Source organism: Elephantulus edwardii, unplaced genomic scaffold (assembly GCF_000299155.1).
Source record: "Elephantulus edwardii isolate Elephantulus edwardi_28Jun2011 unplaced genomic scaffold, EleEdw1.0 scaffold00053, whole genome shotgun sequence".
Lineage (NCBI taxonomy): Eukaryota > Metazoa > Chordata > Mammalia > Macroscelidea > Macroscelididae > Elephantulus > Elephantulus edwardii.
Genome location: NW_006399803.1, coordinates 15,696,476 through 15,709,122, shown reverse-complemented (window position 1 = coordinate 15,709,122; position 12,647 = coordinate 15,696,476). Strand labels below are relative to the sequence as shown.

The 12,647-nt window shown below is 42.9% G+C and overlaps 1 protein-coding gene across 1 annotated transcript in view; it reads left to right on the top strand.

Moving 5' to 3' along the window:
• The first annotated feature begins 587 nt into the window (after positions 1 to 587).
• SCOC (short coiled-coil protein) overlaps positions 588 to 12,647 on the top strand; it is a 53,010-nt gene continuing 40,950 nt past the window's right edge. The window contains exon 1 of the mRNA XM_006887022.1: positions 588 to 657. Within this exon, the coding sequence (XP_006887084.1) occupies positions 588 to 657 (70 nt within the window). The remainder of the gene's footprint in view (positions 658 to 12,647) is intronic.

Genomic DNA, 12,647 nt, shown 5'->3' with positions numbered 1-12,647 from the left:
TCAAGTGCATGCTTTGTGTCAGACACTTTTCATGTACTTTATGTACTACCTTATTTCCCCTTCACAACAAACTTGTCCCCATAATACAGACAGGAAATTGAGGCACAAAGAAGTTAGGCAAATTGCTCCCATGTCATGCTGCTAAGTCACTAACCCAATCTTTGAAAATTTAACCACTGTTCCCCAAAATATCCATCAGTCACATAAAGTCCATTTCTCCCCCTAACCTCATCCAAAAGCTTTTCAGGCCACTCCTTTGGGCAAGCAATCCTGAAGAAAATGTCATCAGAGTAAAAATGAGATCTGGCATCTGGCCAGGGCAGAGCAGCTGCACCAGGTTCAGCAGCCTGGAGGAGGGTTGTAACTCTTTAACTCCGCTCTCCGGCCATTTGCAGTGCGAAATGCAGCACTCGGGTAAGAACTTCTGAGGTGGAAAGCAGGAAGAGGATGGTCCGTGCAAGGATCAGATAGCACCTGCTGACGAGGGTGCTCGCTTTATTAATGATTTAACAACAGAGATCACATGGGGCAACTGCCATTCTCTCTGCAGCCTTTTCTTTCACCAACAGGCCCAAGAAATGAACGAGATGAATGAGCCAAGCAAGGAGGAAGAGGAGGACAGCACCTTCACCGATATTTCCCTGGCTGATGATATAGGTAAGGGGGAAACAGATGACTTCCAAAAATGGGGAGAAATTGTTCAACTCTCAAATAATATTAAGCAACTTCTCAGCACTTCTTAAAAATAGAACTTCTCTTAGTCTTAGTATAATGGTAAAACATGCTCATTCTAGAGATCTTGAAATGTGTAGGTATAAAAACTTTTAAACAAAAAACATTTTTCTCTTTTTTCCTTTGAAACAAGTGTCCTATATTTTTTTAAGGTCATTTATACTTTATGGTTTGTACCCAGTGGCCATTTCCCAAAAAATCTCCCAATAAAATAAACACATCCCCAAGCTCTGTGGAATACATTACAGTCACATAGACTTTAACCTTTTTTTTTTTTAAGAGGGAGACCATTGATGAGGTGGATTGATACAGTGACTGGGGGAATGGGGGTAGGTGTGTCAGAGACAGTCAAGCTGACACAGGATAGAGCAGGTTTCAGGGCTGATGTACACAGGGTCACGATGAGTTACAAGTGACTTGATGGCACCTAATCATAATAACAACAACAAGGTGGTTACAAATGGAATTGTTGCTGTTAGGTGGCATTGAATTGAGTATGACTCATAATGACCCTATGAGCAACAGACTATCCTGTGCCATCGTCATTCTCTCTGACCTACACAAGCCCGTTGTTGCGGGCACCGTGTCAAAGAACTCAGCTGCTGACCAGAAGGTCCGTGGTGCCAAACCACCAGCAGGTCTGGGGGGGGGGGGGTGTAGAGGTTACTTCTGTAAAGATTGTGGCCTTAGAAACCCTGTGAGGCAACTCTGCTCTGCCCTGGAGGACCACCATGAGTTAGAATCTACTTGACAGCAGTAGGTTAGGGGGCTTGGAGGCATGGTTGTATTAGGAGCATTGGTGGTGAAGTGTTTAAAGAGCTTGCTTCAGGCGTTTGAACCCATCAGTCACTCCTTGGGAGAAGGATGTGTCAGTCCGCTTCCAGAGTGATTTACAGCCTCAAAAACCATATGGGGCAGTTCTACTCTGTTGTTACTAGAAACTGGAATCAACTAATGGCAGTAGATTGAATAGGGGTTTGCTTTTTTTGGTTACATAGGTTTTAAAATATAAAATTACAAATAAATATGTAAAATGCATATTTCTGAAAGTTCCAAAAACATGACCTCACGTTGTTGCTAAAACAACCTGCAATAATGATCATATTTTATGAAACCCTCATCAATATCATTTTTACATTGTAAAATAGTATTTTCATCTGGAAAAAATAACTAGAATATGCTGCAGTTGGCTTTGCAGATTATGTCAGAACATGTCATATTTTAAAGTAAGGACAAACTTAATGACAGAGAAAGAGAGAGAGTGTGAGAGCGCACAGTGGGGTTTTGAAAATACTGATGGAAGGATTCTGTAGGTTCATTCAACCAATGGCTCATTCAACTTCTTGGAGAAAATAATGCTGCCAAATCGAATAGCGTAAACTGCAAAGATGACATATCTGTAAGTACCCACACACTGATTTTAAGGGTTTTGCTGTTGTTATTATTGTTTTATATACAAGTTCCTTAAGCACAATTATAGTAAGAAGCCAGCAAGACTGCAGCCAAGCAATGGGGATTACAGACCTTGATTCTCAGAGAGAAGAGCATGAATATTTAACATCAATTGCTCTTTCATACAGCCACGCTTCTCCACTTTCTCAGATTCAAAAAGCCTCTTTCTAAAGATTGTGGTCAGACAATTAGCATGAGTGCCAGCTAGAGCTAAGCTTTCCCTCCTGGCACCACACAGACATGCTGCCTGCTTTGGGAATCAAAGAGGGGCATTCTCAGCCTTTCGAAGAGGGGTAAAGGTGCTAGTCACAGGGGCTGGTAAAGAAATGAGAGGGCTACTTCTGGCCTTAACATGTTCCCACCAGGGTGTTTTAGAAAATTGGCCCCGAAGCTGAAGAAGGCGGGCATGCAAACAAAGGCAGAGGGAAGCCGAAGTTTCTGAGCTTCTGTAAGGCATGGTGAGCGTGTGGGTGGGAGGTCTGCATTCTGAGTTCACAGAGAAGGCTGGCCTGCCTGAGATTCCACTCAGCTCAGAACAGTTTCTCCATCGCACTGTGGCTATGTCTGAAAGCACACCATCAGTGTTGCTGGGTAAAGCAAGCTTTCTGAAATAACCCACTCCCATCTGCCCCATCATATCCCCTCAAACATCTTCTCATTTTTTGCCAGAACATGTTGTTGTTGTTGTTATGTGCCGTCGAGTCGCTTGCGACTCATAGCGACCTGTGTACAACAGCCCTAAACTCCGCTCTGTCCTGTGCCAATCACACTGTCTCCAACACTCCCATCCCAATTATCCCAGTCACTGAATCAATCCACCTCATAGAGGGTCTTCCTCTCCTGCGCCGTCCCTCCACCCTCCCAAGCATGATGTCCCTCTCTAAGGACCGGTCTCTCCTCACAACATGTCCAAAGTATGTTAGACGGAGCCTCAGAATCCTTGCCTCCAAGGAGCCACCCGGTTTAACCCTTTCCAGGACAAATCTGTTTGTTTTCCTAGAAGTCCATGGTATTCTCAATACTCTTCTCCAGCACCACAGCTCAAAGGCATCAATTCTCCTTTTATCCTCCTTGGTCATTGTCCAACTCTCTGACGCATAACAAGTGATTGCGAAGACCATGGCCTGTATCAGACGCACCTTAGTCTCCAGAGAGACGTGTGCAATAGAACAGGAGGTTGGAATTCGAGTTTCCAGGCAGCGAATTTGAGAAGGGGTCTATTGAACTTGGTTGCTAACTGAGACTGACAATGGATGTAAAGGCTGAATAAGTTTGGGAGAGTGAACAGCAATTGCTGGCTCATGGTGAGGATGATGACAGCGTTACAGGGGTGGGTCCAAGTCTCATTGCTCCAATGTGACTTCCATGTTCTTCACCAGACTGAGTCACAGAATCCCACTGCACAATTACCTTCAAGGACGAAGGAACATGGTAACCACCCATGAGGTGAAGAAAATGAGAAACTAAGCCCATTGCTGTGGAATCATTTCCAACTCTTGAAGGCCCCACGTGAGCAGAGTAGAACTGATCCATAGGGTGTTCAAGGCTGCGACCTTCTGAAGAAAACTGCCAGGCCTGTTTCCGCAGGCACCTCTGGGTGGATCAAACTGCCAATCTATTGATTAGTAGTTCGATTTCTTAACCATTTGTGACACCAGGGACTTAATTGATGACATCACTCACACTTCTAGAACTTCGACAATTGATTTAAGCACAGGAAAGATTGTGAGGTGGTTAGAAGTTTGGACAAGATTTCACTCTGTTATTACTGAGCTGAGTTAGAGTTAACCTGATGGCACCCAATAACAGGAACTAATCGGTGCAGTTTCAGGATTTCAAAATGCCAAATGAAAATTGTTCATATACTATGGGCAAAATTAACAAGGTAACTGAAACACAAAGGCTCCTATCCCACAGGAATTCCTCTTCACTTCCAAATGTGCTCCAGGGCTTCAAGTACTCCTGCTGATTCCTTAACTGCTTCAGCCCAATTTCTATCTCCTCTGATTCCCCTGACCTTCTCCATACTCAGAGGTTGACAAAGGACAGAATAAAATACCTGCTAACCCTGGAGAAGGTCTGTTTGGGGAAAAGACTGCAAGCACCCACTAAACTGAAGCTCTGTGTTTAGCTTTGGGTTTCATTAGTTCAAGCGAGCCAGCTTGCTGATAATACAGAGCCCTGAGAACTGGCAATAGTAGTAGTTATTAAACTGGAAAAAAGAAAAAAACAACAAAAAACAAAACCACCAACCAGTCATTTCAGTTGAGTTGGAATATGTTTTTCTGTGTATATTCTCAACAATAGCTAAAAAAATATTTTTTAAAAATAAGCATTCATGTTCCACACATTAATTTGTAGGTGGTTGGTAGTTGGTGCTGAGTTAGCTTCACCTCATGACGAACCTCATACATGGCAGAGCAGAGCCAAGCTGCCTGGCCTGGGCCAGCTTCATGGTGGTAGATATACTCCAGCATGGTTTTGTGGTTGGTGTGTATTTTGAGCCCTTCCTACCTTAAGGGCTCATCATCTAGCACCATGTAATATTTTAGAGAATATTCTGATGTGAATCACAAAATTTTTATTGGCTAATTTTCAGAAATATTTCACCAGGCCTTTCTTCCTAGTCTGTCTTAATGTGGAAATGCTACAGACATCTGTTCACTACAAGTGACCTATAGATTCTTTGAAGTACTTACGGTGTAATTTCTAGCATCGTAACAACATAGAAACCACTGCAGTGTGGCAGACTGACGGACAAGTGAATTTGTAGGTTAGTTGTACATACTTTAGAACAAACATTCCCACAGATATACTATTATAAAATAAAATTAAGATCCTAGCATACATTTTATCTTCATAGTTTTCAATCTGTGTGCCAGAGTACCTCACCTCTGTCAGACATTGTGAGAACTGCTACCTGGACATTGCTATCTTCCTTTCAAAGCTTGAAAGAAATTTTCTTGCATGGCTACATGTCTTTTTTTAAGCTTGGCTTAGAAGAAAAAGCAAATTCCACATGAAAATCAGTGCAGGACAGTAAATGAGGGCAGAAGTTTGAGAAGGCTGGAGAATTTGCGCTGTGTCCAACAAGTGTGTGTGTGTGTGTGTGTGTGTACACATACGGTCTAAGTGTGATTGTTGAATCTGTACAAGGCAGAAAACTGTCAAAGAAAGAAAAGACAAATGTTTTCCACTAAAAGAACAACAACAACAACAACAAAAAACAAAAACAGGAAGACTGCACCCCGTCAAAAGTAGAAGCCTTTGGAGATTTGGAAAAGTAAAATAGTTCCATCAAGTTCTAGCTTTCATAGGTTTCACCATACTGTAAGTAATTCTGCTTACTTAAAAAGAAGATAAGAATGCTTTCTTTCAAATTTAATGTTGTTGGTTACCACGGAGTTGGATCTGCTCTAGAATGACACCATGTACAACAGAAGAGAAAGTCCTGTCTTTATGATGGTGCGGTGCTCCGGTTCATTGTATCAAGTGTGTATCCTGAGTGCTTCCCACTTTAGGGACTCAGCTTCCAGTGCTGTATTAGACATATTCTATTAGGATCCATGGAATTTTCACTGGTTGGTTTTCAGAAGTTGAACACCAGCCCTTTCCTCCTAATCTGCCTTAGTCTAAAAGCTCCACTGAAACCTGCCTGACACAGTGAATGGACTGGTTTTTGAAATATCAACACTGTTTCTAGCGTCACAATATGACAAACTGGTGATTCTCTTTCAATTTAGAGGAAGTGCTTTTTCAAATGGCTACTAAGTTTCTAAACTTAGATAATGATTGGAACGATTAGGTATTTCTTCTGACTTTGGGTACTGTGGAAAATTACTCAGACTCTGAGAGTATCATGAACCAGGATAAACTGAGAAGATTGTGTCTAAAACCACAACATGCACTGGCTTAACTTTTGGAGCCTCGAAGGAGGGAGCCCAAAAAGTGTAGGACAGGAGACACATCTTAGTTCCGACTCTGGGATCTGGTCTTATTGATCTCTCCTTTCCCATGTTTCTGCTCCCGTGGCTTCGACATCCTGTAATTCTCAGATCTTTCTTCAGCCTTGTTCATCATTTCCAGGCTCATTTCCTTAGTCTAACTAGCCTCTTTCTCTGGATGAGCACATCTGCTTCTTCTGATCCAGCTCTCAACATCACCCTGTATACTCCCTCCTTCACTGCCCTAGAGTCGCCTCTGACTTTTAGCTAATCTCCAGCTCTGGTGGCCTGGTAAGAAGCTGTGCTGCAATCCCAAAGGCACACAGTTTTAATCCACTAGCTGCTCCACAGGAGAAGGATGGGCAATCTCCTCCCATGTGATCCACTGTCTGAAAATCTGCAGAGGGTCAGCTATGGGTCAGTTCAGACTTGACGGTACACAGCCTGTAACGGTAACAACCTGTGTTATGCAGATGATACAACCTTACTTGCTGAAACTGAGGAAGGCATGAAGCATTTGTTGAGGAGGGTTAAGTTGCACTGATAACTCAAAGGTTTGTATCCTTCAATTGTTCTGGAAGGCAAAGATGGACAAAGTCTCCTCCTGTTTTGATTTATAGCCTAAAACCCCCCAATGTTATTGTGGTTATGTGCCATCGAGTTGATTCATAGTAACCCAATGCATAATAGCTCTGAACCCTACTCTATCTGAGCCAATCTCACTGTCTTTGATACATCTACCCTCATTACTCTAGTTGTTGTGTTAATTCTTCTCATACTCATTCCTCTCCCGCACTAACCTTAGACCCTTCCAAGTATGATATCTTTCTCCAAAGACTGGTCCCTCCTGGCTACATGATTATCGTATATGAGAAGGAGTCCTAAAATCTTTGCCTCCAAATAACAGCTTGATTTTACCCTCTCAAGGACAGACCTTTTAGTTCTCTTCGAAGTCCATGGTATGTTCAATACTCTTCTCTAACACCACAACTCAATGGCATCAATTCTTTATAATCCTTGCTCGTCAGCATTCTGGAGATATTCCTGACAATATTTTCCTAATGTTATTCGTCTTTTGAGTTTCTGACTATTGGTGCCCAGAGTATTGACTATGGAACCAAGCAAGCTGAAGTTATCAATAATCTCAGTCCCTTTTCCATCTACCATGAAGCTGTCAATTGGCCCAGTGGTGAGAATCTTCATTTTCTTAAGGGTGAGCTTCAATCGGTTTTGCAAGGGTGTGGGCCTAGAGACTAAGGTGCACCTGGTCCTGGCCATGGTCTTCGCAATTATTTGTTATGCATCAGAGAGCTGGAAAATGACCAAGGATTACAGACAACTAGAGTACAAAATCTGAATTTAAAATGTCTTTATCTCTGACAGCTAGAATAGTGTCTGCCACACAATAGGCAAGCAACATATTTTTGTCAGAGGATTCTGACTAACTATGGTGTGTATTGATGTTCTGAGCTCTGGTCGTATAGCCAGTAAGGCACTGTACTGCTATCCCAAAGGTGGCACCCCTTGGCAGTTGAAATCCACCTGCAGAGCAGCAAGAAAAAGATGGGCAGTCTCCTCCAGTGTGAGCTACAGCCTCCAAAAACCTTCTGGAGGGCCAACTATGGATCAGTTCTGACTCAATGGCAGTAAGTTTGAGTTTTGTAAGGTGAATTTTTTTTTTTTTTGCTTTCTTTGTGTGTGTGTGGGGGGTGTTGTTGATTTCTTTGGTCCATCTACTTTTTTTTTTTTAAACTTGCACACTGTCAAATGAGATCTGACTGGCACTGGAGGACATTGCCCCTCCTTCTCCAGCACAGCATCTGGTGGATTCAAACTGTGCATCTTCAGGATTGCAGCACAGCTTCTTGACACTAGGCCACAAGTGTGCCCCTATGTGGGTTTTTAAAAAATATTTCATGGTGTGTACTGGCAAGCTAGTCAGGGCAGCTCTAAGAATGTACATCTAGAGTCAGTTTTCCTAAGTTTTACTTTTAAATTTTTCTTTCCTACCTGTGCTTCTGGATGAATTTTACTCACTTTTCAGAAAACATGTATTGAGTATCTCTTAGTAGGTGCTGGTGGCTGATAGGCGCCAGCTACGTTAAGAGCTGACACAGAGCAGTGTGATGAGAAGGGTTTGCACTTTGGACTCTGAGGAGCCAGGATACAAATCTGTTAGACTTTGAGCAAGTTACTCACCACCACTGAGTTTCTATTTTCTCAGCTGTGAAATGACCGTAAGAATATGTTCCAGGTTCATCTTAAAGATGGTTGTTGGTATGTGCTATCCAGTTGCCTGTGACTCATAGCGAACCCATACACAACAGCACAGAACCCTGCCCTATCCTAAGCCAATGTCACTGACTCCAAGTGGAAAAACAAAGAAGGCAGCTTCTTGAACTAGCTTGGCAAGTATTAAGTACTCAGCACATTTAAATTTTTTCTTAAAAAACCCACTTTTTAAATATTTTATTTTATTATTTTGTGTGAGTGTGTGTGTGTACCATCAAATCAGATCTGACTGGTACAGGAGGTGATCCCTCCTTCTCCAGCAGAGCATCTGGTGGATTTGAATCACATACCTCTGAAATGGCAGTGCAGCTTTTTGCCACTAGGCCACCAGAGCTCCCTAAAAACACTTATTTTATTGCTGTTGTGGATATAAACTACAAAACATGAATCTATTAAACTACATGGAGCACCCACTACATTTTGGTTCCTCCCCTGCCCACCTCAAGGAGTATGCAATGCACAAGTTTCCTAACACATGCCAAGCTTGCTGTGCACCTGTTGTCATGGTAACAGCAGCATCAGGACCACAGCGACTGCTGTAAGCCCATCCTGACTGCTGAAGTCCTCCTAATCAAAAAAGCTTGAGAAGGAGAAAAAGGAGAGGGAAGGATGTGAACAAGCTCTTAAACAAGAGCACGGTTCTTTTCTGGTGAAAATAATAAAGGCACTCTTTTACCCCTTCTTCCTGGCTCTCAACCCTTAGCCCGTTGATGCTCTTCCCGTTGCTGTTCTTTATGTCACAGCCTCCTTCCTGACTCTGCTCTCTAAAACCTCTCCTGAGTAATATTCAAAGCTGCCTCTGCGTCTGCTGTTGGCATCAGCCAATTAGCCCTCATTGTAAGGTTGTAATAAGCTTCACAGAGAAGTAGCACAATTGTTGTGTGCTTTTATGCAGTGCTGCTTCCTACCATTATAAGGAAAATGTAACAATACCCCTCTCATGCACAGCTGAAAACAGCTTTAGTTTGAAAAGCTTTCACAAGGCCATCTGCCATCCCCTCCGCCAAACACAAGATCAGACATGAGGCCCTGCATTAGTTAGCACTACAAGTAAAAGATATCAAGGGCCTGTGTGCCTTTTCATCTCATCCTCCATTATAATGTGGGCTAAAGAAGGAAATGGACTTGTGGCCACCCAGCTGAGATGAACACTGAGGCTTGGTGTGAGCATTGCTGGGGAAAAGGGGAGCTAGCCTTTCTTTTCTAGTGGTGAATGAGTCCAGTGTTGGCAGCCCACACCATGTCTCGGTGGCTCAGCTGTCCAGGGCTTTGCTGGGTTGGTTACACTGGAGACATCTTTCGAGAATGCTGCATGACTGAGAGTTCCAGAATGGAGGCATCACCAGACGAATACACAGGAAGTGGCAAACGTCTGTGTCATGCATGCCCATTGGCAACAATGGACGCTCTCCTTGTGTTGCCTCTGTTTACTCCCTCCCATGAATTTGGTCATGAAAAGCTAGCAGATTATTTATCATCTTTAACTCATAACTGTTGAGAAAGTTCTGACTCCTAGTGACCCTATCGAGACTCAGTAGAATTTCCAAGACTGTAGTAAATCTGTAGATTTTCAAGGCCCAGTTTATTCCAGAAGGAAATTTGAGGGACCTAGTGGGTAAGAAGTTGCACTGCTAATGCAAAGGCAGATGCTTCAAATCCACCGACTAATCCATGGGAGAGAGATGAGCCATCTATTCCCACGTGATTTACAACCTCTCAAATCCCACTGCAGGGTCAACACTGAGCTGCTCTGGCTTGACAGCAATGAATGAGCCAAGTTACTTGGAAGTGGATAGCCAGTCCTGCTTCTTAGTCTGTTTTCATCTGAAAGTGCTGCTGAAAAATCTGTCCACTACGGGTGACCCTGCTAGTATATGAAATACAGGTTATGACTGACACAGTTACTACAACAATGGACTAGAGCATGGCAGAGATCATGAAGATTGGGCTGGAGAGAGTGAGGTTCGGATCTGTTGTTCATAGTAACATTGATATGAGTTGTAATTGACTTGGCAGCATCGGACTGCCACATCTTTCTCCCTCTGAGCAGCTTGACGGTTCAAATCTTCTGGTGAGCTGCCAATTACTAACCGCTGTTATCACCAAGAATCCTGTCCAATATCCTTAACCCGTTGCCATGGAAATGAATCCAAATCATAGAGACCACATTGGAAAGGGTAGAATTATCCCATTGGGTTTCCAAAGCTCTGGTGGCCTGGTGCTAAGAAGTTGTGCTGCAATCCTAAAGGTACTTGGTTCAAATCCACCAGCTGCTTCACAGGAGGAGGATACGTAATCTTCTTCTGTGCAATGGAGAGTCAGCTATAGATTGGTTCCAAATCTACTGCACACAACAACCACCACCATCTTACTTCCGTATCTTTCTCCTGCAGAGTGGGTCTGACATTCTGCTTATCAGCCAACTGCCTTACCACTGTGCCACCAGGGTTTGTTTCCTAGTGTATCACCCTTATTGTTATTGTTGTGTACTGTCGAGTCAGAACCAACCCATAGCCACCCTCCAGCAGGTTTTCAAAGGCAGTTGATCATACTGGAGGACAATGACTATCTTTCTCCTGTGGAGCAGCTGGTGGATTTGAACTGTGTGACTTAGTCAATGTAACACAGATTCCTACCAATAGGCCACTAGAGCTTGTTGTAGTTGTTATTATGTGGTGTTGAGTTGCTTGCAACTCATAGTGTCCCTATGTACAACAGCTCTGAACCCTGCCAATCTTATCATCACCAATAGGCCTAATCCCATTTCTCCAGTCACTGAATAAATCCATCTCACCTGGGGTCTACCTCTCCTGCACCGTCTTTCCACCCCTCCAAGTATGATATCCTTCTCCAAGGACTGGTCCCTCCTTGCAACATGTCCAAAGCATGTCAGATGAAGCCTCAGAATCCTTGCCTCCAAGGAGCAGCCTGATCTTGACCTATCCAAGACAGACATGTTTGTTCTCCTTGCAGTCCATGGTATATTCAGTACTCTTCTCCAGCACCACAGCTCAAAGCATCAATTCTCTTTTTATCATCCCTAGTCATTGTGATGCTCTCTGATGCACAGAAAGTAATTGCAAAGACCATGGCTTGAAGCATGCACACCTTAGTCTCTAGGCTGACATTGTTGCTTCTCAGTACCCTGGAGAGGTCTCTGACAGTAGACTTAACCAATGTAATTCGTCTTCTAATTTCCTGACTGCTAGTATCAAGAGTGTTGATTGTGGAGCCATGTAAAATGAAGCTGTTAACAATCCCAATCTCTTCATCTATTATCATGCCAATTGGCCCAGTGGTGAGAACCTTTGTTTTCTTAATGTTGAGCTTCAATCCATATTGAAGGCTGCAGTCCTTGACCCTCTGCAACAAGTGCTTTAGGTCCTCTTCAGTTTCAGCAAGCAGGGTTGTGTCATCTGCATAATGCAGATTGTTGATGAGTTTTCCTTCAATCCTGATGCCACATTTCTCCTCACAGAACCCAACCTCCTGGACAATCTGTTCTGCATGCAGACTGAAAAGGTATGGAGATGTTACACATCCCAGGCACACACCCTTCCCAATTTGGAACCATGTAATGTTTCCAGAGCTTACGGATGTAAAAAAAGACCATCTCCAGCATGGTGGAGATGTTATTTGTGGTGGAACTGAACAAGTACATTCATTTAGCTGGCAATGGGACAAAGTTTCCACAAATCTTAATTGGCATTTGGGATCTGTATAAGTATGGATAATGACATTGGCAGACTGAAACTCTGCTCCTGTAAGCTGAAGATAATATGGACAGTGGCATTAAGAATACTCCCCTGGTCCAGCAAAATGTCTGAGAGACTTAGCATAAGAGATTCAATAAGAAAAAGGAGATTAACTCTGCAGCTCAGTAGCTTTCTGAGAGGTGGATGGCTCTGGGGTCACTAATGTTTTGCTAGAAATTTTAAGTACTCTCTGTGAAAAAAAAAAAGTTCAATCAGAGGAAATCCACTTAACTGGAATAAATTATCCAGTCTAATGCAAAACACAGTAGTAATAAACAAGCTTAAGAAATGGAATTTTAAGACAGTACCTAAATGTTTTCAATAAGCTGGAGTGTTCTCTAATTTTCTCATCAAAGGAAAAGTATTAATATTTTGACTCTTGCTTTAAAAGACAAAACCATCCATCAGTTGCCTTTCATTAGCAGTGTATTTTTCCCCTTCTCCTTTATTGGATTAACAAGAGAGAGAGAGA